Genomic DNA, 23,010 nt, shown 5'->3' with positions numbered 1-23,010 from the left:
TAAATTTATACAAAGAAGTCTGAGACTATTCTAACATCAGAAAAAGACCAGCAGGAAGTGTAGAGGTGAAGCAGGCAGTGATTTGGGGGAAGAACGTTCTTTACAGAAGGGAAACAATGCTCCAAAAATCATAAGTCATGGGTGTGCTTGTAGCGTCTGAGGAAGAGCAAGGAGGCAGGTATGAAAAGGGAGAGTGGAAGGAGAGCTGAGCAGAGGGAGTGAGGAATCCAGATCCTGCCGGCTGGGCTGTGTGAGCCACATGTGGGTTTTGCTCTGGGAGAAGCAGCAAGCAATTTCAAGCTTGAGCAGAGGAGAAACATGATCTGACTTATAATGGAAAAGATCCCTCCAGTCATGACGTGGACATTACTTACATCAGAAAGAGAGCAAAGGTAATAAGCGTTTCTATTTGCCGCAGTCAGAGGGTGGATTTAGTGTGTGGATGAGGCCCTAGGAAACCTGCACATGCAAGCTTCCGTATAGCCCTGGAAGCCACCGGAAGTCACCGCCTCCCGACCAGAGTAGTGTCTCTCCTAGAAGAGAGCAACAGGGACAAACTTGACCCTTAAGCAATCATTATCAAGTGAGGATCAAAGGAGGGGAAACTTAATGTGTAATTGCTATGAAATTGTAGTAAGTGAAAACACACACACAAAAATGACAAACCGGGTACATATTCTGCCAGTTCCGTTTAATGAGTTTTAAAAATTTTAGCTGACTGTCGGTATTTAATTTTAAAATATTCTGGATTTTGGTCATAAATCAGCAAGACATATTGCTCTAAATTTCATGAAATTGGGTTACATAGGATAAAAACAAAAGAGGCATATAAATTTAATGTCTGTTTATTGATTCACAGTGATTTATGATTCCTTAATATAATTTTCTTTACAGCCAAAATATTTTAAGTATTGATAAATTTAAAAATCAAGAATTATTAATTGAGCACAATCATCATAGTATTAATTTAAATTATTTTATTTATTTTTAATGTTGATTTATTTTTGAGACAGAGGGAGACAGAGCGCAAGTGGAGGAGTGGCAGAGAGAGAGGGAGACAGAATCTGAAACAGGCTCCAGGCTCTGAGCTGTCAGCACAAAGCGCGACGCGGGGCTCGAACTCACAGACCGTGAGATCATGACCTGAGCCGAAGTCAGACGCTTAACCGACTGAGCTACCCAAGTGCCCTGCATTAATTTACATTTAAAATTAGAATTCATAGATAAAATCCTAACAAAAGAGCACAAATCAAAAATATCAGAAATAAGAAAACTGTATGGTTATGATCACATTAAAATTTTGAAATTACTGTTTCTCAACAAATTAGAATTGTTCATTTTTAGTTCATTAATTAAATATTAGGAATATACCGAAATTTTCGATTAAAGATTTCAAGAATTATTTCAAAAAGCTCTAGAACTTCCTTTCTTGCATCCTGTGTCTTCATTAAAAATTTCCATCCAGTCAATGACAACAAACCTGGAAAATATATAAAATTATTACATGTAAATTTAAGTTTATGCCCAATTATTGAAATGTTTATTTTAAGGAAAATTCTATGTATTTTTGCGTATAAAAATTATATGCTCATTATATGATAAGCACACATGAAGTTTTCAAATTTATAATTTATTGACCAACTCTTCATATAAAAATCAATAAGAAATGTAAATAATCAGAAAACTAGGAAAAGTACACAAACATGTTAAGAGTTGAACTTTGCAACAGTGAAGTAGCATTTTCTACATAACAAGCTAACATAAGTTATAGAAATTGCTATAAGACAATGGGTTAGAGAAAACAAGAAATGTTATTCAGTTTTGTGACAAAAATGTAAACTCCTGAAAATTATTTTAAGTGCCACTGAACAATATATGACTCATTGATTTTAGTTCATTTTCTCTCTACAAATTTATTGGTAAAATCATAAATTATACCAAGAAAAATATACGTATCATGCCATGGTTGCCTTATTGTCAATAGCTTATAACAGAAAATAAAGCCTAGAATTATAGTTAATTAATTAAATGAAACATTACATATCCTTTAAACAGAATGTTTGGATCAATATGTCCTGATATCAAAAGAGCTTCAAGAAAATTTTTAAGTAAAAAAATATAGTGCAGGGGCACCTGGGTGGCTCATTCAGTTAAGCTTCCGACCCTTGATTTTGGCTCAGGTCATAATCTCAGGGCTCTTGAGTTCGAGCCCCTCATGGGGCTCTGTACAGACAGCGAGGAGCCTGCTTGGGATTCTCTCTCTCTCTCTCTCTCTCTCTCTCTCTCTCTCTCTCTCCCTCCCTCCCTCCCCCTCTTTTGCTGCCTTTCCCACTCTCTCTCTCTCTCTCTCTCTCTCTTAAAAAACTTAAAAAAAAAAAGGGTAGGGCAGAGCAGTTTGATTTCATTTGTGCAAACAGCTCAAGTTTTATTTATTCATATTGTTTTATATATAAATGAATTCCAGAAATTTGCACCACCTTTGAAAATTGGGCAAAGGGCCAAGAGATATAAATGAAGTGGTGAAAAAGATGACTTTTATTTTTATTTAATGTGTTGATACACTTAGACTTTTTAAGTTTAAATATATTGTACACACTTTAAAATAAATTAGTAAAAGTCACAGCAATTAAAATGCTTTTTAAATAGAGAAAAAATAAGTTAGCATTTTAAAAACAATTTTTGAAGAGAAGAAATATTTCAAGTTATATCTGTTAACATATGAGAGGTAGTAGTTTGAAAGTGTCCCGAGTACTTGGTCCCAGGTCTACCTCTATTTTCTTCCTACACTCTTTGGGGATGGGAGGGAGGATAATGCTTAATTTCCGTGAAGAGCTATTCTCAGAAACATCTTTTTCTCGTTTCCACGGAGATGGAGCATGTTACTTGATTGGTGGGTGAGAGCATTTGGTTCATGTTTCTCAGCTGGCTAGAGCTAACCTATTATAAAGTCTCAAGACCCAGGGATAGCTTTTTTCTTTTTTTTTTTCTATTTAAACTAGTGAGGAAATTGGGCTACTTTGAAATCTTCAGAGTTGATTAATATTGAGTTAGTCAACACACCCAACAAGAAAGCAAAGGGCTGACGCTAGATTTCAGACTTATCTAGAGTATAGATTTCAGTATATAGGAGGATGATGTATTAAGGAGAAAGCACAGGCTTTAAAATAATGTGCCAGAATGCAAATTTACTGTCTCCTTTACCAGCTAGTGAATTATTTAAACTTACAAAACCTCTGTTTCTTTACTGGCAAAATATTGGCAATAACTTTTTTTGGCACCACAGAAAAATGTTGTTAAAATATAGATTCCAGTTACTTAAAAATGCATGGGAAAGACAAAGATACAAAGACATTATCATACAACTGGTTTCTAAACTCAATACTTTTGAAATACCAAACAATGATGATTACCCCCAAAAGTCAGCCTATTGAAACAGATTTTTAAGTTGGTCTATAAACTCTCTTCGGTGTTTGTTTACAAATGTTACTAGGTTTTTCCGTTTCATCTCAGATCAGAATTTGTTTTTTTGACATATTTACTTCTCTAAGTAAATAAATATTTACTTGTCAAAATATGTAGTTATTTCTTAGAGTTAATGTCAACGACTATGAGAAGCTTCTCTAAGTGAAGAATTCAATATGATTGCAGCTACAATATGATTGCAGCTTTTGGAAAGATTACCACTTTGGCTTACCTACACCAAGACCCATATGGGGAATGGCAAATAATAGGAAAAATACAGGGGTTGAAAGCAGGAAGGACTAAGAAAAGATGTTTTCTTTTACTGGGGACCTGCTATAAAAGACTCCAATTATTTACTTTGGTGCTGTTTCTGAGGAAATGGTTTCTGCCAGACCACAGTGTGCTACATAGTTGTTCATTTTATTTCCTTTTCTAAAAAATGGCAGACTTTAACAATTCAATTGATCAACCAAATAAGCAGAGGACTTTAAATTACCATATACTTTAACTGAATGAAATAAATTGTTTTCCTACCTGGTTATCAACCTTGTGTCTGGAAAAGCAGCAAAATCCACTTTGCTCCAAAATTAGAAGGTGGATTCGGAGGCTGTTCATAAGATGCCTGGTGTCTTCTAATGCCAGTCACGGAAGTGATCTTCATGAACTCGGTAACTTAATAAATGTAAAAATGACCTCCTCTATCAATACAATGTTGAGCCAGCAAAACCAACAAAGGTAGGGATTGCATAAAACAAGGGAATACATTTCCTCTTAGATAATAAAAGGGGAATATGTATGGTAATGAAATCAATCTATAATAAACTTGTAAAAGGATGATTCTGGTTTACATGTAAGTTTACCTAAATTGCCCATGTGTAAATGATTGGAAATTTTCTTCTTCTAACATAATCCCATTCATTATAAACTAAGTTGGTCTTAGTTTCTTATAAATCTCACATTTCCTTGAATTTATCTAGTACACCCTCACTTTATAGCCATTTAATTTATAAGCTGGGCCTGCCCAGCCTGACTATAAAGCTTCTCTTCAGAAAGATCCCAGATGGATTCAACAGAGGCCTCTTCCAGTAAAAATCTGCACTTTATAACAGTACACAAAAGAACACCAACCAGCCCTACAATATAAAAATCTTCGATTTCACATTATCACAGAAACAGTGCAATTTACTAACCATTCCTTCCTTACAGAAAACTCAGTAGCTCTAAAAATTTTTGTTCTGTTTCAAAACATTTCAATACTCATTAATTCCAAAGATCCAAACACCGTGTAACTTTGGCATTCTTGGAATCAGCAACTCAGGAGAGAGGCTGTGTTTAGGATGAAATGAGTTGGATCATACATTGAGAGAGACTTGCCAGATAATATAGAATTATTGAAAAAACTGTGCGAAACTTCTGTGAAGGTTTAAATTGCACTCCACAGTCCAGGTGTTTCCAACGAATCAGGGAACACCTTGCTTTTACCTTTGTCGGGAGTTTCAAAAGGCACTCTTTTTACTGCATCCAAAAAACCCATACATCCTGAGAGTATGTATAATATTTGTTAAGGTGCAAACAACAGAAACAATGAAGAAGGGAATACTGAGGACGACAATGTGAAGCAAGCCAGCTCCCGATGTGTAAGTCGGCCACATGCCCTGGCTGTTCATTATACAGGTACCTGCATCCACCTCACTGTGGGCAACTCCAACATTCATGTTTGTCCCCCTGCTCCACTCTGGGCCGCTGGCTGGGAGCAGGACCAGGTCCATAGCAACAGGGTCTCTTCAAGGACGAATGCCAGTGCTCAACCCCAGTCTTGGCAATAATATTTTTGTGAAAGTATTGTAGTGATATTTATATATGGTAATGAAAAAAAGCACCTGACACAATTTCAGGCACATGGTGGGTGTTTAATACATAGGAGTTCCTTTCTACATGTTAACCTCTTAACTTTATATCACACCCATTGTGTACTTTTAGTTTAATGCAATAGATTATCAGATTTGAGTTTAGTAAGTTTTTAAAATTGAGATATAATTGGCATATAACATTGTATTAGTTGTGGGTGTACAACATAATTAATTTTTCATTCATTTGCATATGGTGTAAGATAATTGTCCAATTTCATTCTTTTGCAGGTGGCTGTCCAGTTTTCTCAGCCACTTGTTTAAGAGAATGTCCTTTCACTATTACATATTCTTGGCTCCTTTGTTGTAAATTAACTGATCATATATGTGTGGGTTTATTTCTGGGCTCTCTATTCTGCTCCATTGATCTATATGTCGGTCTTTATACCAGTACTCTTCTGTTTTGCTAACTACAGCTTTATAATATAGCTTTCTGTACGGGATATGCCTTCACCTTTATTCTTCTTTTACAAGATTGCTTTGGCTATGCAGATAAGTTTTCTTCCCTTTCTCTCTATCTTCTATTTTCTCAGACCTTGTAACACAAAGATTGGTCAACTTGATGTTGTGCCATAAATATCTTTAAGCTATCTTCATCACTTTTCATTCTTCTTTCTTTTTGCTCTTCTCATTGGATAAAATCCACTGCCTTGTACTCAAGTTCCTGATTCTGTCTTCCAGTTCATCCAGACTGCAGTTGAATCTCTCTATTAATTTTTTAGCTCTTTTATTATATTTTCCAGGTCAATGATGTCAGTTTGGTACTTTCTTATATTTTATATTTCCTTGTTGAAATTTTTATTTTGTTCATGAATTCTTTTCCTGACACCAGAGAGCATCTTTATGACCATTATTTTGAACTCTTTACCAGGAAAATCACTTATCTCCATTTTATTAAAGTCTCGTTATGAAGTTTTATGTTGTTATTTTGTTTGGAACATACTCCTCTGTTTCTTCATTTTCCTTGCCTTTCTGTGATGGTTTCTGTGGATTAGATAAAATAGTCACCTCTTCCAGTTTTGAAAAAGTGGCCTCTGTGTAAAAGATAAATCTTATTCAACTCTGCCCTCACTCTTGGTTGTCTCTCAATCCTTTGTGATTGTCCAAGCAGCTTTCTTTGTTCTCAATGGCCCCTAGTAGTTGAAGGTGTGCCAAGACCTGTCAGTGTCCCAAAGAGGCAGAACTCAGTCAGCACCTAGATGCCAGATGATTTTAAACTAGATCCTCAGTTGGGGCGCCTGGGTGGCGTAGTCGGTTAAGCGTCCGACTTCAGCCAGGTCACGATCTCGCGGTCCGTGAGTTCGAGCCCCGCGTCAGGCTCTGGGCTGATGGCTCGGAGCCTGGAGCCCGTTTCCGATTCTGTGTCTCCCTCTCTCTGCCCCTCCCCCGTTCATGCTCTGTCTCTCTCTGTCCCAAAAACTAAAAACAAACAAACAAAAAAAAAGATAAACTAGATCCTCAGGTAGCATCTTTTGTTTGTTACAGTCCTACAGAACCCATGAATTTAAGCCCTATCGGCCATCAGAGCCACACATCAAGGGGTACCCTCTGGAGGACAACTGAAGAAAACATGACACCATAGGTGTGCACAATTTCTTTCCAGGAGATATCTCCACCTTGAAATGAGACAGAGAGAGAGTGACAACAGTGCACCTACCATGCCCTCGGTTTCTAGAGAGTATTGTAGTATTAAATTAGAAGACTGCCCCTCAGTTCATAGCTATTAAAATGAATAAATGGGCCTCTTTCATGAAAAGATTGGATATGTTTCAGTTTTCTTCATCTGCTCTGCACCCTTGGGAATTTGCCACAGTGAGTCTGCACAAGCCCTTTAAGAACTGTCTCTTACTTGGCTATAGCCTCCTGGGTCTTGTGGATACAAGCCCTGTTGGCTTTCAAAGCTAGATGCTTTGGGCACCCATCTCTCTCACATGGAAGTCTTAGACATTGATGTGCTAGATGTGGGATTCCAAAGCCAGCACTCCTTAAGGAGAAGCTGGGAGTTGTGAGATCCCTCCCGATTGTGTGTCACCTCACCAAGGCTGGGGTTCATGGCAAAATTGTGTCTCAGCCTCTCTTGCTTCATTGTGGATTTTTCTCTCATTTTTTCAAAGGGTAAGAGTCACTTAGCTAGCTTCTGGATTTCTGTCAGGTGAATTGTTCTGTATGTAGTTGTAGATTGGGTGTATCCATGACAGGAGGTAAGTTCAGGAGCCTCCTATGTCATCATCTGCACTGAAGCTTCAGAGATGCCCAAGCTCATTTCTTCCCCCTCTTTGTACATCATACTTCAGCCACCAATTGTCTTCATTTGAAGAAAGGAGGAGGTAGTGACCATTGCAGCAGAAGAGTGGGGAGTAACGACCTTCTTGGTCAGGTTGGAGGCAGCCAAAGGGGTGGCTGGCCTCAGCCTTGAATCTTAAAATTTAATAAGTTTTTAAAACATTTTAAATTATATTAACATGAATCATCAGCGTTTGACAGTTTTGAATCTTCATTCAGTCTTCATTCCTTATTTTAAACATCACCCATGGGGGAAAAGTAATAAAATCTAGGCAAGCTTTTTTTTCTTACTAATTTATACCTAATAATATTTTCAACTTTAATATGAGCTTTACTCTTAGAATATGTACAGTCAAGGATTAAAACTTATGCCACTATAGACGAAGAGATGGTTCAGAGTTTTACATAATTAAAAATGAAAAACTCCATGCCAATTCTTACCATGAGCAAAAGTGTTAAAAATAGCTAAATTGAAGTCTGAAAAGGTTAATTTTATTTTGTAGATTAAATTTAATGAGGCAACCTGGGTGGTTTAGTCAGTTAAGCATCTGGCTCTTAATTTCAGCTCAGGTCATGATCTCATCGTTCAGTTTGTGAGATCAAGTCCCATGTCTGACTCTGCTGCGACAGTGCAGAGCCTGCTTGGGGTTCTCTGTCTCCCTCTCTGTCTCTGTCACTCCCCAGCTCATGTGCATGCGCAGACATGCCTATGCACGCACTCTGTTTTCTCAAAATAAATAAATAAACTTAAAAAATATTAATGAATTTAGCTAAGGTTTCCTGTAGCAAACACTTCTGGAGACTAAAAAGTAGCTAAATGACACTTTGAAACTTTATTGCAAATGTATACATATATTTCTATTGAAGATGAATTTAAAATGCTTATTGCTGAATTTGTTTTTCACTAATGCTTTGTTTTCAGTACATCTGCTTTCGCCATCCTCTGCTTATTTGAAAACTCCAAGACCTTTGATACCGTGATTGAATTCTGAGGGTCACTGGGAGCATGGAGAGCAAGAAGGACAACTAGATGATAGTGAATGCCTTGTTATACAACATCTATGCAATTATACTATGAAGGCTCACCAATTTTTCACCAGTAGTTTTTAACATTTCTTTCTTGTGAAAGCAATTCAAAACTGCCTGATCTATCCAAAGCCAAATTTCAGTAAAACCGAATCTTGGAATAAAATCTTGTAGTGTGGTACTTTCAAGCTTTAAATTAAATAACTACCAACTCCCCCACTCAGTTCTTTGCCTTGTACATCTTAAGAGGAGAGATCCAGTTTATACAACCCAGGTCTACAACGCAATTTTACCATCTGATACTTTGGCAGAGATGGGCAAGTGACTACCAAAATTCATGCTTCTCCTTTCATGGTGCTGAGTTCTTGGACAACAGTTTAATTCCCTATCCCACTTGCTTCTCCAAACACTATAGCATCTTGCTACTGGTGGGGTGTAAATAACATAGAAGGCGGGGATTGGAACAACCACGGATGGAAGGAGCCTTAGTCCTCTACTGATTGTGTAAAGGGAAGCTACCATTGCTGAGAATATTGCAGGAAACATTACTGCAGCAAGAAGAAACTGCAATCGCATGAAGGCCTTCCTTAAATGTTTGGGTTTATTTTTTACTCTAACTAATGCAAGTAAGTTTTCAAAAACATATATTTCATGTATTTATGTTCACTCTGCTTTTATATCTTTCAGATTCTTTGAAGGGATTTAAAGCTAGTAATATTTTAATTATGTTTTAAGCTTGGGTCACTGCATAAGAGCCTATCTGGAAAATTGAGATGATGTGGTTATTCAAATGTGTAATTATGGATTCTTTCTATTTTTTGCTTTGATAGGAGACCCTATAGCTGAGGAGCTGCAGCAGAATACCTCATCCGTGACTGGTAAGGCCAGATGAAGAGAGCTCACATAAGTCAATTTGCTAGTTTTCCCCATTAAATCATTGAAGATTTTCTTTTGAGATTTGTTTATTTTTCTGAATTTAAGAGCAACAGAGGCACCTGGGTGGCTCAGTGGGTTGGGAGTCCGACTTCAGCTCAGGTCATGATCTCATGGCTGGTGGGTTGCAGCCCTGCATTGGGCTCTGTGCTGACAGCTCAGAGCCTGGAGCCTGCTTCGCATTCTGTGTCTCCCTCTCTCCTTGTCCCTCCCCCATTTGTTCTCGTTCTCTCTCTCTCTCTCTCAAAAGTAAATAAACAAACTTTTAAAAATATTTCGAAAGAAATATTGTTCTTGTTCTCTCTCTCTCTCTCTCTCAAAAGTAAATAAATAAACTTTTAAAAATATTTCAAAAGAAAGAAAGAAAGAAAGAAAGAAAGAAAGAAAGAAGAAAGAAAGAAAGAAAGAAAGAAAGAAAGAAAGAAAGAAAGAAAGAAAGAAAGAAAAGACCAGGGGCGCCTGGGTGGCTAAATTGGTTAAGCATCCGACTTGGCTCAGTCGGTTAAGTGTCCGACTTAGGACATGACTCAAGTCATGATCTCATGGCTTGTGAGTTCGAGCCCCGTGACAGGCTCTGTCCTGACAGCTCAGAGCCTGGAGCCTGCTTCGCATTCTGTGTCTCCCTCTCTTTGTGCCCACCCACCCCCCCGCTCGTGCTCTGTCTCTCTGTCTCTCTCTCTCAAAAATAAATGAACATTAAAAAAATTAAAAATAAAAATAAAAAAGACCAACATATAAGGGTTTTAAAAAGGGAATACTATCACAACAGCAGCAAAGGAATGTATCTCAGTTTGTAGATGAAAAGTGGACTTGAAGTAGCCTGGTGGCCTTATGAGTCAATAAAGATGCATAAGAAAAGACAGTCCTTGATTGGAAGGACCAAAAAGTGTGGAATGGACACCCATAGGTAATCGTGACTTTCTTTAAGAGTATGTGTTATAACGACCTTTATATCTGATAAAATCATTATATCTTCCTTTATTCAATGAAAATAGTAGTTTTCTTCAAGCTTTTGTTTTTAAGGGCCTTACCTGAAGAGTTATCCAATCTGGGAAGAAAACTTAGAACAAGCAGGACAGCGTTTTGAAAGTCAGTAAAGTCGCTGATGAAAGGGGCTCTATCCCCGTTAACAAGCATCCGTGGTGGCAGGCCTTTCTGGAATTCATGTGTAATAATCAAAGTTGTAGGAAAGAGGGATGCAGCCAAGTATTCCACAGCCACACACCAATTTCTGCCAAAGTCTGCTTCTGGTTTAGAATAATACTCCAGCCTAAGAGACAAGTGGGAACATGTACAATTATAATTAGTCCACTCAGAATTTCAGCTTCATTGTTTTTTTTTCTGGTTTTAAGTTTTTATCTAAATTCTGATTAGTTAACATATAGTGTAATATTGGTTTCAGGAGTAGAATTTAGTGATTCATCACTCACATATAACACCCAGTGCTCATCACAAGTGCCGCCCTTAATACCCATCATCCATTTAGCCCAGCTCCCACCCACCTCTTCTCCAGCAACCCTCAGTCTGTTCTCCATACTTAGGAGTCTCTTATGGTTTGCTTCCCTCTCTTTTTTTCCCCTTCCCCTATGTTCACCTGTTTTGTTTCTTAAACTCCACACATGAGTGAGATCATATGGTATTTGTCTTTCTTTGACTGACTTGTTTTGTTTAGCATAATATGTTGTAGCTCCATCCGTGTCTTTGTAAGTGGCAAGATTTCATTCTTTTTTATGACTAATATTCCGTTGTGTGTGTGTGTGTGTGTGTGCATGCCACATCTTCTTTATCCATTAATCAGTCAGTGCTCTTTCCATAATTTGACTAAAGATCATCTTCTGCCAATAAACTGATAATGTAGTTCTTAGTTTTAGAATGTGATGGCTTGGGGCACCTGGGTGGCTCAGTTAGTTAAGCATCCAACTTCAGTTCAGGTCATGATCTCACGGCTTGTGAGTTCGAGCCCCACATCAGACTCTGTACTGACAGCTCAAAGCCTGGAGCCTGCTTCAGAGTCTGTCTCTGTCTCTCTCTGCCCCTCCCCTGCTCGTTCTCTCTCTCTCTCTCTCTCTCTCTCTCTCTCTCTCTCTCTCTTTCTCTCATATAAATAAACATAAAAAATTTAGAATGTGATGTTTTGAGCTGCTACCTTTGAAGATATGAATATAGGTAATTAAAATTTTGAACTTGCAAAGGACCATTTCATCAATTGTTTATATTTTATTTTGAATTTTTATCTCTTTTAACCACACTTTACACTTACAATTGAATACCATATAATGATCTGATAGATGTTAGATCATGACTAAGTAATACTCTTTAGAAATGTGCAGATAAAAATAAAAAGTTTGCTAGACTGAGATTCTTTTGCAACACTATTGATTTCCTGAAATGAGGAGGCCCCTGAAACATTGAGCATCCTAGAAAAGGTGACGTCTGATTTTCTAAATACATGGATTTTTCTCCTACTGGAGAAAGTATGCTAGGAAGCCAAAAGCTCTCACCTAATTGGGGAACACATTATTACAGTAGAAAAGTTAAGAGGGTAGTAAATAGTTTTAACTCAAGTCTCCTGTCCTCAATAGCTGTCTAAGTATAGTGAACAACTTGAACTTTGTTCTTTTAACAGAATCATTCCCCCTGTCTATTCCTTGCTTTGTTGTCTACACCTGTCTACACCTACATTCTCTTTCAAATCACATTAGATTTCACCTCCTTCACAAAGTTTCCTCCTCCTGTGTAGTCCCAAAGCACCATTTCATTCATTTATTTGAAAGCTATTTTCCCATTAAACTATTTTCTAATTTCTCTGTTTCCACAGCACATATGTAAGGACCATTAAATAGATAATGCTTGCATTATGTTTGTCAATGTTCAGTAAACCATAACATAACCCAGAGGAGAAAACTTCCTGTATGTGGCTCCCATGCTCATGGGCTCCTCTCTGTCTCCAACACCCAAAAGTAGAAGATTGGGTTCAGTGCATCCTTGGTGAAAGAAGATCTTGGTTTGGATTTGCAGGTGACTACTTTTACTCACATGATACCTGACTGTGAAATAAGGATAAAAACAAGTGTAAATTCATAAGGATTTTGAGCAGTGGCCACAAGGCCCTAGGAACAGTGGATTAAATAAACTGCACAGGAGTCAGAAACACTAGGAAGGAGGTGAGGGTACCAATTCAAGACACAGAGGCATATAAGCAGAAGTGAAATTAAGTGGAAGCCTTTCAAATGATATAATTGAATGTGTTATTGGACAATTTATATAAGAAGTCAGTTAAGATGTAGTGAAGTAAAAAAATTAAAATACACCTTAAAAGGCCCATTTTCATTTAAAATACAGATATGCACGCACCAGCCAATCTTAGGATTCAAGACCACAGAGTTTTGAGTATATGTAGACAATACAGAGGTCAGTATTGTTTCATGTATATAAAAACCCTAATATATTCTTTTGCCTAAAAAAGTAACACATGAGATTTGAAAGAAGTGCCCCAGTGTATAATAGATTGTGAACATGGCCCCAATTTTTCAAAACTCTTCATCTCTATTTTTTGGTATATTTTTCCAGTGCTCCTTCTCTGCTACATTGGGAGGAGGTGGGAAGGAAAGAAGCATCACTCTCTGACTCCAGCTCAGTCAAAGGATTTGATTTGGCCAATAAGATATTAATCAACTTGACAGTATAAGTTTTGCAATATGTTTTCACAATTTGGTTTCTCTCTTTTGCCATTCTGCCATCACTATGGGAAACACTCAAGTTTGCCTGCTGGAGAACGAGAGACACATGGAGCAGAGCAGAGCTTCTCCATTCATCCCTGTGATGCTGATCAAAATCTAATAATATGATTTGAGCCCAGAAAAAATCAGCAGACCTGCCAGCTGAATCTCAAACATGTGAAGAATAAACACTGCTATATGACATTGAGGTTTAATAGTTATCAACTGTGCTACATTCTTGTAGAAAAAAACTAAACGAAATACAGGACAACACACCTAGTAAACTGTAGACTTTCAACAGCAAAAGTGAAGCTAAAATTTAATGGAGATATGTTTTCAAAAATCTTAAGTATTACCAGCCTAGATCTCTGTAATTGCCCAAAGCCTCAGTCAAAACTCATGATAGAATAAGAGTATTTTAAGAATGCAAATCATTTCTCATACAACAACAGTTCTGAATTGATTGGTGTATAAGTCCTAACAAACAAAGTAATCCAGGAAATAGATGTGGGAAACTGGAAATGGGTGATTCAACACACACACACACACACACACACACACACACACGAGATAAAAGGAATCCAGTACAGTTATTAGAGACCTAAGAATCATATCTGACCACCTAGGCAGAGTAGAGCAAGTCAACAGCTCTGAAGGAAACCTCTTCAAGAAGAAGAAATTGATATAATCCTGGATGCTTTTGAACATTTTGAGAAGAAATTTCCTTGGTTTGGCAATTTGAAGTAATTAGTGTTGGGTACAATAGAAAAAGGATCAACTCTAAAGGGAATAAGATAACAAGAAAAAAATAAATACTATCAGTTAAGTACATGTGATGTGAATAGTAATTAATAGTCAAAATAATGTAACCATTGAACACAGACCTAACCCAAATCACTAAACAATTGTACAGAGAAAGTGAGAAGTAGGAAGAATTTTTGTGGAGTGAGGGTAAGGGGAATGAGGTAGTAATTTTCTATGGTCATGAATAAAAGGACAATACCTAAATCTTCAAATCAGGAAATGTTTTAGAACTTTTCATTTTTAGAAATATAGTACCAAATACCAAAGTAACCAGTGGTTATGGTGGTATTCTCCCTAGATACAGCTGTTTCATTTCTGTATGTATTTTTGGTGGGCAAGATGACAAAACTTCATAAAACCAATTGACTCCTTAAATCATTGACATATAAGAAGTGGATAATATACAAACTAAAAATAATCCAAAACAAAAAATAAGAGAGAACAGCTGAATTCAATATATAAAATAAAGAAGGAAGGAAGGAAGGAAGGAAGGAAGGAAGGAAGGGAAGAAGGCAGGGAGGGAGGGAAGAAGGGAGGGAGGGAGGGAGAGAGAATGTCTGACAAATTCCAGAAGTAGCCTTAGCAGCAGCTGCAGGAAAACTCTAAGGATTATCTACTGCTCTAACTCCTAGGATAGGGAGGTGCTGATCATACACACCTTCCTGCTAACCTACCTAAGAGGAATGGAGAAAAGGCATGAATGATATTTTGTTCACTTAGGTGTTCCCCTGTACGACTCATGTCTCCCAAGGATTTAAAGATTCTTCATAAAAGAAGTAAATATTATATTTTATTTCTGCTTCATTATACATTGAAAAGGTGGAAGCATATTTTTTCTTGTTTAATAGCTTTTAATATCTTTTCAGAAGGGAAGAAGCACTTTGGTAGTTACTGATCTCGTAAAACTAGGCCACATACATTGCAGGCAGTATAGTTTACACATAAGAGGATGAGCTATGGAGTCACAAGAAATTTACATACTAGCTCTGCCATTCACTAGCTGTGAGACTTTAAGCAAGTTACTAAACAGCTCGACCATATACTCATGATCCAGAAAAAGGAGCTATTTTGAAGTGAGATATTACGTTAAGATACTTAGTGAAATTTCTTTTACTTATTGTACTTGAGAAATAGTAACTACTAAAAAAATTGATTTAAGAGAGTCATTTGTTGACATCTAAATAGAAGGTCAAGTAAGAAGGAGAGAATTTTAGAGAATAAAAAGAGTTAATGAAAACAATTTTCTTAGTATAATTAATGAGGAAAGTGCTTCTAACACTATCCAAAAAAATTCAGGTAATATGTTTGTGATCAAAATACTCATATAAATATTTAAAGTTATTCAAATTATTCACCAAAAAATTCATATGATCTATGATCTTGAAGCAGCTTTTAAATAAAGTTGGCCTGTTAAAAATATGATATCCTTTCAAAAGTAGCTCCATTACGTAAACAGCAATAAACACAATAAGTTAAAATGTCTGAGACCACAAGAGACAGGAAATATACCTATAAGAAAAAAATTCCTATGATCTTGAATTTTAACTAAAGTCCTTTTATGTTTCAATAGGCACAAAGTTGCATTCTATAGTGATTTATCCTTGTATATGAACTGAAACATCTATAAATTTAAAAAGTAATCTAGAAAGATGACTTTTGCTATCAGTCACATCTTGAGGTTGGCAATCCCCGCCTGAAATCCTTGTCTGATCATCTCATTCCTATTCCTGTCATCAGAATAGAAAAGCAGTTGAGTTACAACTTTTGTGGTGGCTGCAGCCTGAAATCCTATCACTGATAATGCCAAGGGAGAAAATCCCATTGCCCAATTTAATACCCAGTTTTTAAAGCCATACCAATAGGTAAAGGACGAAATCTGCTACTTAGGTGATTCATTTACCTTTACTGCCTGATGGAATCAGTGGGAGAGACAACCATGAAATAAGAGGTCCTCACACATTCCTTCCTGGATTAACCAGTCTACTTACACAATACCAAGGACCCTGATTTTTTTTGTTCCTGTTTTTTACCATATCCAGATTTCTCCCCGCTATCTCACTCAAAGTGGTTGATTTCACTCCCAGATAGTGTCCACTTTGGGGTGTTTCTGTGAAAGTGTTTTTGAAACTTCCATTTTGAAATCAGTTGACAGAGTAAAACATATTTCCCTTCATAATGTGAATAGGCCTCATCCAATCAGCTGAAGGCATGAATAGAACAAAACATTGACCTTCCCTAGAGTAAAAGAGAATTCTTCTGGCTGATGGCCTTTAAAGGGGAACATAGGCTCCTTCTGGTTCTATAGCCGCTGTCAATCTTTGAACTTGAACTGGGAATCATTCACAGGTAAACAGAAATCATTCTTACACTTTCACATCTAGGTGTATAATAACTTCTAGATGTATATGTGCAGTGGCTTAATAATCTTTTAAGCTATCTTGTGCGCTAACCCTGATGGTAGTTGATCTTGTTCCCTAATTATGTACCTACCATATTATGTGTCTGTGGTCAAAATAATGAAGATAATTTCTTTTCTTTTCTTATGTAGAGAAATTGGCTGTATGTTTTATTTTGTTTAATTGGCTAGTTGTTTCATTAGTTATTGGTTGATTAGTGCCAGATTTTTTTTCTCAAAATTTTGCCCTTTTCTTCATAAAACATTTTTTAGTCTAATCACTCTAAAATATTTAGGCCTCATCATTGAAGTACCCAGTGGCTAAAATTGTTTAATAAGAAGATTGACAACCACTTTAGAAGAGTAAAAAGGCATAAATAAGGCGAAAAATCATTTGCCGTATTCAATAGAAATGATTTGGGATCCATTCTTACCTATCTTCAAATATTTTGCCAGCATTTTCCAGGGTTGAGGCATGTGCAGCCCACAAGTACTTCAATAGGTCTTCGAAGCTACTAGAAGGATACTGTAAATGCTGTAGCAGAGGAGAAACTTTTTCGTATTTAAGAAAATATAACAATTCTTCTCCCTACAATTTCATCTTACTCCCATATATAATTTAGAAATATTCTACATGAGGAATTTTGTTTCTAAGAATTTTGGAAGATTTCAGTGACTAATACTCCATAGAGTATAATAAATATCTATTACAAATAGTAATATTGAATGCATCTTTAAGAAATGAACTACAACAATTTTCCTGAGAGTCAGTATTTTATACTGGTCAAGAGGATTTTGTTTTGGGGTTGTTATTTGTTTTTCTGCTATCACAGTAGAAATTACCACAAAATTTTAAGATTAAGAAAAAGGGGAAATTTTTATTAGAATATTTAATTCAATCATATCTAAAAAGGTGAACTAATAATCTATAGAACTAGTAAATTTATCTTTTCATTGTGTATCTAAGCCTACATCTATGTTTAATCGGTTTGTATTTTGCTCATTGAATATTTGGTTTTGATTGCCACGTAATTACTTAGTTCTACCAATATATGATCATTTGTTAATTCCGTTGAAATAAGTTAATTGACGGCTCTGAAAACCAACTCCATAATTGTATTTCTCCCAAGGGTTAACCCTTGATTGACATGAAGTTTCAGTTAACCAGAATCATCTTTTCATTCAGTAGGATATCTTTTGTGCTCTCACATTTATGTATAATTTATTTGAAACGTGTGGATAGACTTTGTGTTAATACTGTATTGGTTCGGAGGGTATTAATGACCTGTAGTGCCCTGTTGCAATATTATAATATAACTTGCATAATAATTTACATTTTTATACCTAAGAAAATATTATATAATGCACACAAATAAACCTAGACAAAAAGCATTATACAAAAAAGGACATTCTCTTACCACCTCCTAAGAAAAGAAATTATAAAATTTAAAACAGCAACCTGGTAAAAGGCATTCCACTTGCTCATTATTTCAGGAAAGGATGACTGACAACTAGAAACATTAAGACAGAAATTTGTCTGATCCTTGGGTGGTGGCAAAAGCATGACTTCGTCTGATGATATCCCCATTATGCCAGAATCAACCGCAGCAAGGAAGGGTAATGCACATAGAAAGTAATTCATATCTATAGGAGCAAAATACTTATTATTACCACAAGCACTAACAAAAGGTGATAGACAATATTTTTAAGTAATCTGCAAACGAATAAGCAAAACTTCACAGATCCAGAAAGCTAAAAGTTAATCACTAGCAAAAAGAAAAAAAATTGAAAATCCCCCTAAGGATCACCTACATAATTAAACATGTTTTTGTTAATAACCCTACAATCATAAATAAACAGAGACTCATGCAGTTGCCTTTAATATTTTAAATAAGATTAATCTTAATATTTAATATTAATTTAATACTATTCAATATTCTATTTTTTCAAAACATTAAGTAAAAAAAGGAAGAAAGTTATCTACTTGTGCACAGAATGATACACCTCTAACTGAGGTTTTATCATAAAATGTAATTTTTTCTAAAACATTTTAATGTGAGTATAGTGTTGACATTTTGTGCTTTGTATTTAGCCAAGTTTAATGTGCAACCATGGTATCACAAAGTCTTTGTTTTTAGGTCTTAAAGCAAACATCTTGGATAAGTGTTGACAATGAATCTTTGAATAATTAAATTGACAAATGAATGGAGGTTTTTTTTTTTATTTCTTTCTAAATATAACCTACTCCGGCAGATTCAGACATTATAATTTGGATGGCTATAAAGCTTACACTGATTCTCACTGGTGATGCAGAACATTTTTTATCATAGACACTCATTAATGAATGTAGTTCTCTGCCCCAGTGGAGCAGCTGATACTCCAAACTACTAAATCAATCTAAGAATAAAGAAGCCTGAAATCTAGTGCTGGGGCCACGACTACTTGTGTGTCTTTGCAAAGAACAAGTTGGTGCTGTATTAGAAAAATATGTAAAGGTGTATGTGATGTGTGTCACTCTAAGAAAGTGAAACTTAATATATTCTTGTTTCTAGTTATTGGGAAATACATCTAAGAAATTGTGTATAAATTAATTGTATTACTAAAGCATAAAATAGAATGAAAGAATTAGAAAATACCTTCTAATTATTTTACTATTAAATATCTGGTTGGAATTATATTCATAATAAATAAATAATTATCTGGTTGAAGCCTTAGATTTCTCATTTGATAAATTGATTTGTGGTAGATCACTCTGACATGTTTATGGTTTAAAAGTTAAACACATTTGGTTTGAGCAAAATGAGAAAAAGCCTTATTTCCTTCTTCCCTCATTTCTCATCCTTCCTCATTCTGGAGACTCCCTCTCACTCATGGGATCTCCCACCTCACTTGCCAGTGCTGGACTTTCAGGAGCTGTGGTCCTTTGCAGATCCTTGTTTTAGTCCTTCTATTAAAGGTGAACATGTCTTAAGGAATCATTATTGACATTATGGCTGTTAAATTCTAGAATGTGGCCTAAGGGCCACAAGGTACATGATGAAATAGATTCCTTCTTACAAAAGAATAGTATTGTTTGGTCTCTGTCCCTAAGATTTTAGGTTGAATACTTTCCTTGGGGGAAGGTTATCACCTGTTTTGCCATTTAAATGAACCTACCAGCCCACCAACTGTCCACAGAGATACACAGAAGATCTCCAGATTCATAGCCACAGTCTTTCCTTCGTCTAGGATCAGCTAATCTTCCTAGAAAAGAGAGGGTGCAGGGATTATTTATTATATGCTAGTGTTAATTCTTGAATATCAATAAATATTTTGCTTTTATTTTGTCTCTTTCTTTTTCATTGATCTTCAACGACTCTCTCCTGCTCACTCCCACATTCCTTTCCTTTTCCTGTCCCTTTCTTAAACACACACACACACACACACACACACCCTACACTCAATCACATGTTCCTACACCATGCTGTTTCCAGGTCTGTCCTTTGGCTTAATATTAGAATAGAATGGACCTAACTAAACATTGGAATTTTTTTTAACTGGGCATTTATTTTCAATATGCAACCAAGCCTGAGAAACACTTCATTAGCTCATTCTTTTATTTCCTAGTAGATTTCATTTCTATTTCTGCAGTAAAATTTCATCCAGATTTCAAGTCTGTTTAAATTCATTTTTTCCTGATTACTCCAGCTGACTCCACTATGCCCCTTGTTTTGCACTTTTAACTTTTATCCAAAAGCTGTTGTTCATTATGGAAAGAGCCTAAGTGTCCATCAACTGACAAATGGATAAAGAAAATGTGGTTTATATATATAATGGAATACTATTTGGCAATGAGAAAGAATGAAATCTGGCCATTTGTAGCAACGTGGATGGAACCGAAGGGTATTATGCTAAGTGAAATAAGTCAGGCAGAGAAAGACAGATACCATACGTTTTCACTCATATGTGGATCCTGAGAAACCTAACAGAAGACCATGGGGGAGGGGAAGGAGGGAAAAAAAAGTTACAGAGAGGGAAAGAGGCAAACCATAAGAGACTCTTAAATATTGAGAACAAAAGCTGTTGTTCATTGTTTTCCATTTAATTTCTACTATCTTTTCCTGTTTCAATTGTGTTGTGAATTGTCTGAAAGTACTTATTCACACCCCACCTCCCCACCGTTGTAGCAAATACTGGATACTTACAAGCTCATCAATGGATGAGTTTAGTCAGGCTTGGTCCTGAGGTGCGAATGCACTGAAAGAATAAAAAGGGCATTAAACTACCAGCCCGTTTAGACTTTTCTCCCCTGAGGCTGGCCTGCCTCCCATAGTAGACGTTATGTTAGTGATGTCTCCTGGGCCAGGGTTGCTTTGACCCCAAGGAAAGCTAGATGAACAGGAGTAGCTTTGGGTCTCAGGACATTTCCTGACAAAAATGGATGATTTACCAACCTCAGTGACTCCTGAATATGACCACTGCTAAGACCTAAGGTAAACTGTTATCTCCCTGTATTTTTTCCCATCGGAATAAAACAAATTTCTTTATTGGTGCTGTTAACTGTATGGAGCAGGCAGGAGACACCACTCTCTTTTATGAGCTTCTTCTTTCAGCCACAACAAAAATGTCTTTTTAATTTGTGAACCCTTGGCCCACAGCATATCTCCTAATTAAACACGAGAATGTATCTTCAGGAGGAATCAATAATTTGCAGAGAAATATCCTCATGAATGAGACATCACACCCTGTCTATATGTCCTTTCTTCATGTAGAGGTAATCACAATTGGAACTTTAAAAAATGCAAGTTAATTTGACCTCGCCTTCTGTTTTGTTTTGTTTTTATTTTTTTTTATCCCACCCCCCCCCTTTTTTTTTTTATCTCGCCTTCTGTTTTTAATGTATAGCCTTTTGGCTGCTTTGTTCATCTACGTGCTTAGGATGGTATCTGGAACCTCGTGGAATTTCAATAAATACTTAGAGAATATTCAATAGATTTGATATGAAGTCTTTTTTTTTAATCTGCAACTATACCTTATTCTTCACTGTGGTTTCTAGTCAAAACAGAAAACACATAAAAGAAGGATTTATGGAGAAGAAGAAGTAGAGAAATATGATTATGAGGGGGACAGAGGAAAGAGAAAAGAATCAATTTTCAAAAACATGGTATGGTATATACGGAGTCCTATTTCCCACATGGTTATATTGGTAGATCATTAGGATGAAAACAAGAGTCATTCTTACCTGTTCTAAATTGCCAGCCATTCTGGAGAGGTAATCCCCATAAAATATTTTGTTCATTGTTTGGTACAAAGTTTTCAAAATAACTGGCTGTCTTGTTCACTAGGATTTTATACATCCCCATTCTCTCAGAGTATACCCAGGGATCAATAATGTACTTTCCATTCTCTACCCTGTAGTCACTGAACTGACCAGGACTCTTCAACCACAGAGGGGGATACAGATCTGAGAAGTCAGATCCTGCTAAAGAAACACAAAAGAAATAAACTAGTACCCCGGCCCAAGGAGGAAGGAAAGCCATTGCTTCAAAGCTGCAGATTGAGATTGTGGCAAGACTTTTATAGGGAAATGGAGGAATGATTTTTTTTTTTTTTTTTTTTTTTTTAGTGCAGGACAGTCTTCCTGGAATAAAAGCTATGTTATTCTCTCTCATTTATGGCAAGGTATGCTGTGTGACTAAGTTCTGTCCAATTGATAGGAAGCCAAAATGTGATGTTGCAACTTTCAGGAAACCTACTTAAATGACAGTTTGTCCTTTCTTATTTGTTCTTTCTTCCTTCTGCTGGCTGAGATAACTTGATGCTGACAAACCCTCTTAGATTATGAAGTAGCAAGAAGGGTGGCAGAACAATAACATAGAAGAACCTAGGTCTCTGACATTCACAGAGCTCTAGACTACCTACTTTCCAACTACTTTTGCTAAAGTAAAAATGAAATTTTATCTTCTACAAGACAATTCTTTTTTGGCAGGATTTGTTGCTACCTGGAGAACCTAATCTGAACTGACACTCTAATTATGTCTTTTGGTATCTCTCTTCCTCATTTTCCTTCCTTAACAGTACTGTAGAAATAGTGTTACATACTCCTAAATCCACTAATTATCACTGTTTCAAGTTGTTTGCAGTTTGTGTAAGAGAAAATTTGGATAAGATTATTGAGAAGAAATTTTGTATTTGAATTTGAAGCACAAACACTAAAGCAATTCAGTGTATGTTTGTGTTTGAGGCACATGCATACATGCAATAATACAAATTCCAAAAGATCAATATGAGATGAGTGCTAACATCCTAATTTATAATACGGACACCAAGGCTGATCAGGTTCAAGGCACTGACCCAAAGTCACGGGATGCAGATGGAAAAACCTGATCCCAGGTGTGCCTGAGGTTAAAGCCAAGGATTTTGTAGGCTATGCTATACCATGCCACAAAATAATAATGCAAATAGTATTATAGAAAAAAAAAAGTATTTATTTAGGAAAGAG

The 23,010-nt window shown here is 36.3% G+C and overlaps 1 protein-coding gene and 1 pseudogene across 1 annotated transcript; both read right to left on the bottom strand.

Annotated features, from left to right (window-relative positions):
* Positions 1-1,198: 1,198 nt before the first annotated feature.
* LOC131513506 (protein LEG1 homolog) lies at positions 1,199-22,048 on the bottom strand. The gene is made up of 6 exons (XM_058732625.1): positions 21,751-22,048; positions 19,686-19,772; positions 17,989-18,173; positions 16,964-17,064; positions 10,643-10,881; positions 1,199-1,480 (listed from the first exon to the last, which is right to left on the bottom strand). Exons 1-6 carry the CDS (start codon positions 22,046-22,048, stop codon positions 1,353-1,355), a joined length of 1,038 nt encoding a protein of 345 aa, XP_058588608.1. The 3' UTR covers positions 1,199-1,352.
* On the bottom strand, positions 4,713-5,177 carry LOC131513505 (ORM1-like protein 1; annotated as a pseudogene).
* Positions 22,049-23,010: the final 962 nt, after the last annotated feature.

The sequence above is a fragment of the Neofelis nebulosa genome, chromosome 6 (genome assembly GCF_028018385.1).
Source record: "Neofelis nebulosa isolate mNeoNeb1 chromosome 6, mNeoNeb1.pri, whole genome shotgun sequence".
NCBI classification, from domain to species: Eukaryota; Metazoa; Chordata; class Mammalia; order Carnivora; family Felidae; genus Neofelis; species Neofelis nebulosa.
Note: the sequence above shows the minus strand (reverse complement) of the source record. Positions and strands in the feature narration are given on the sequence as shown.

Coding starts and splice junctions, on each gene's coding strand:
- LOC131513506 (XM_058732625.1), bottom strand. CDS start 22,048: ATGGCTTTCCTTCCTCCTTGGGCCGGGGTACTAGTTTATTTCTTTTGT. Junction 19,773..21,750: donor TGGCTGGCAATTTAGAACAG/GTAAGAATGACT, acceptor TCTCTTTTCTAG/GAAGATTAGCTGATCCTAGA. Junction 10,882..16,963: donor GGCAAAATATTTGAAGATAG/GTAAGAATGGAT, acceptor CTTGTCTCTTAG/GCTGGAGTATTATTCTAAAC.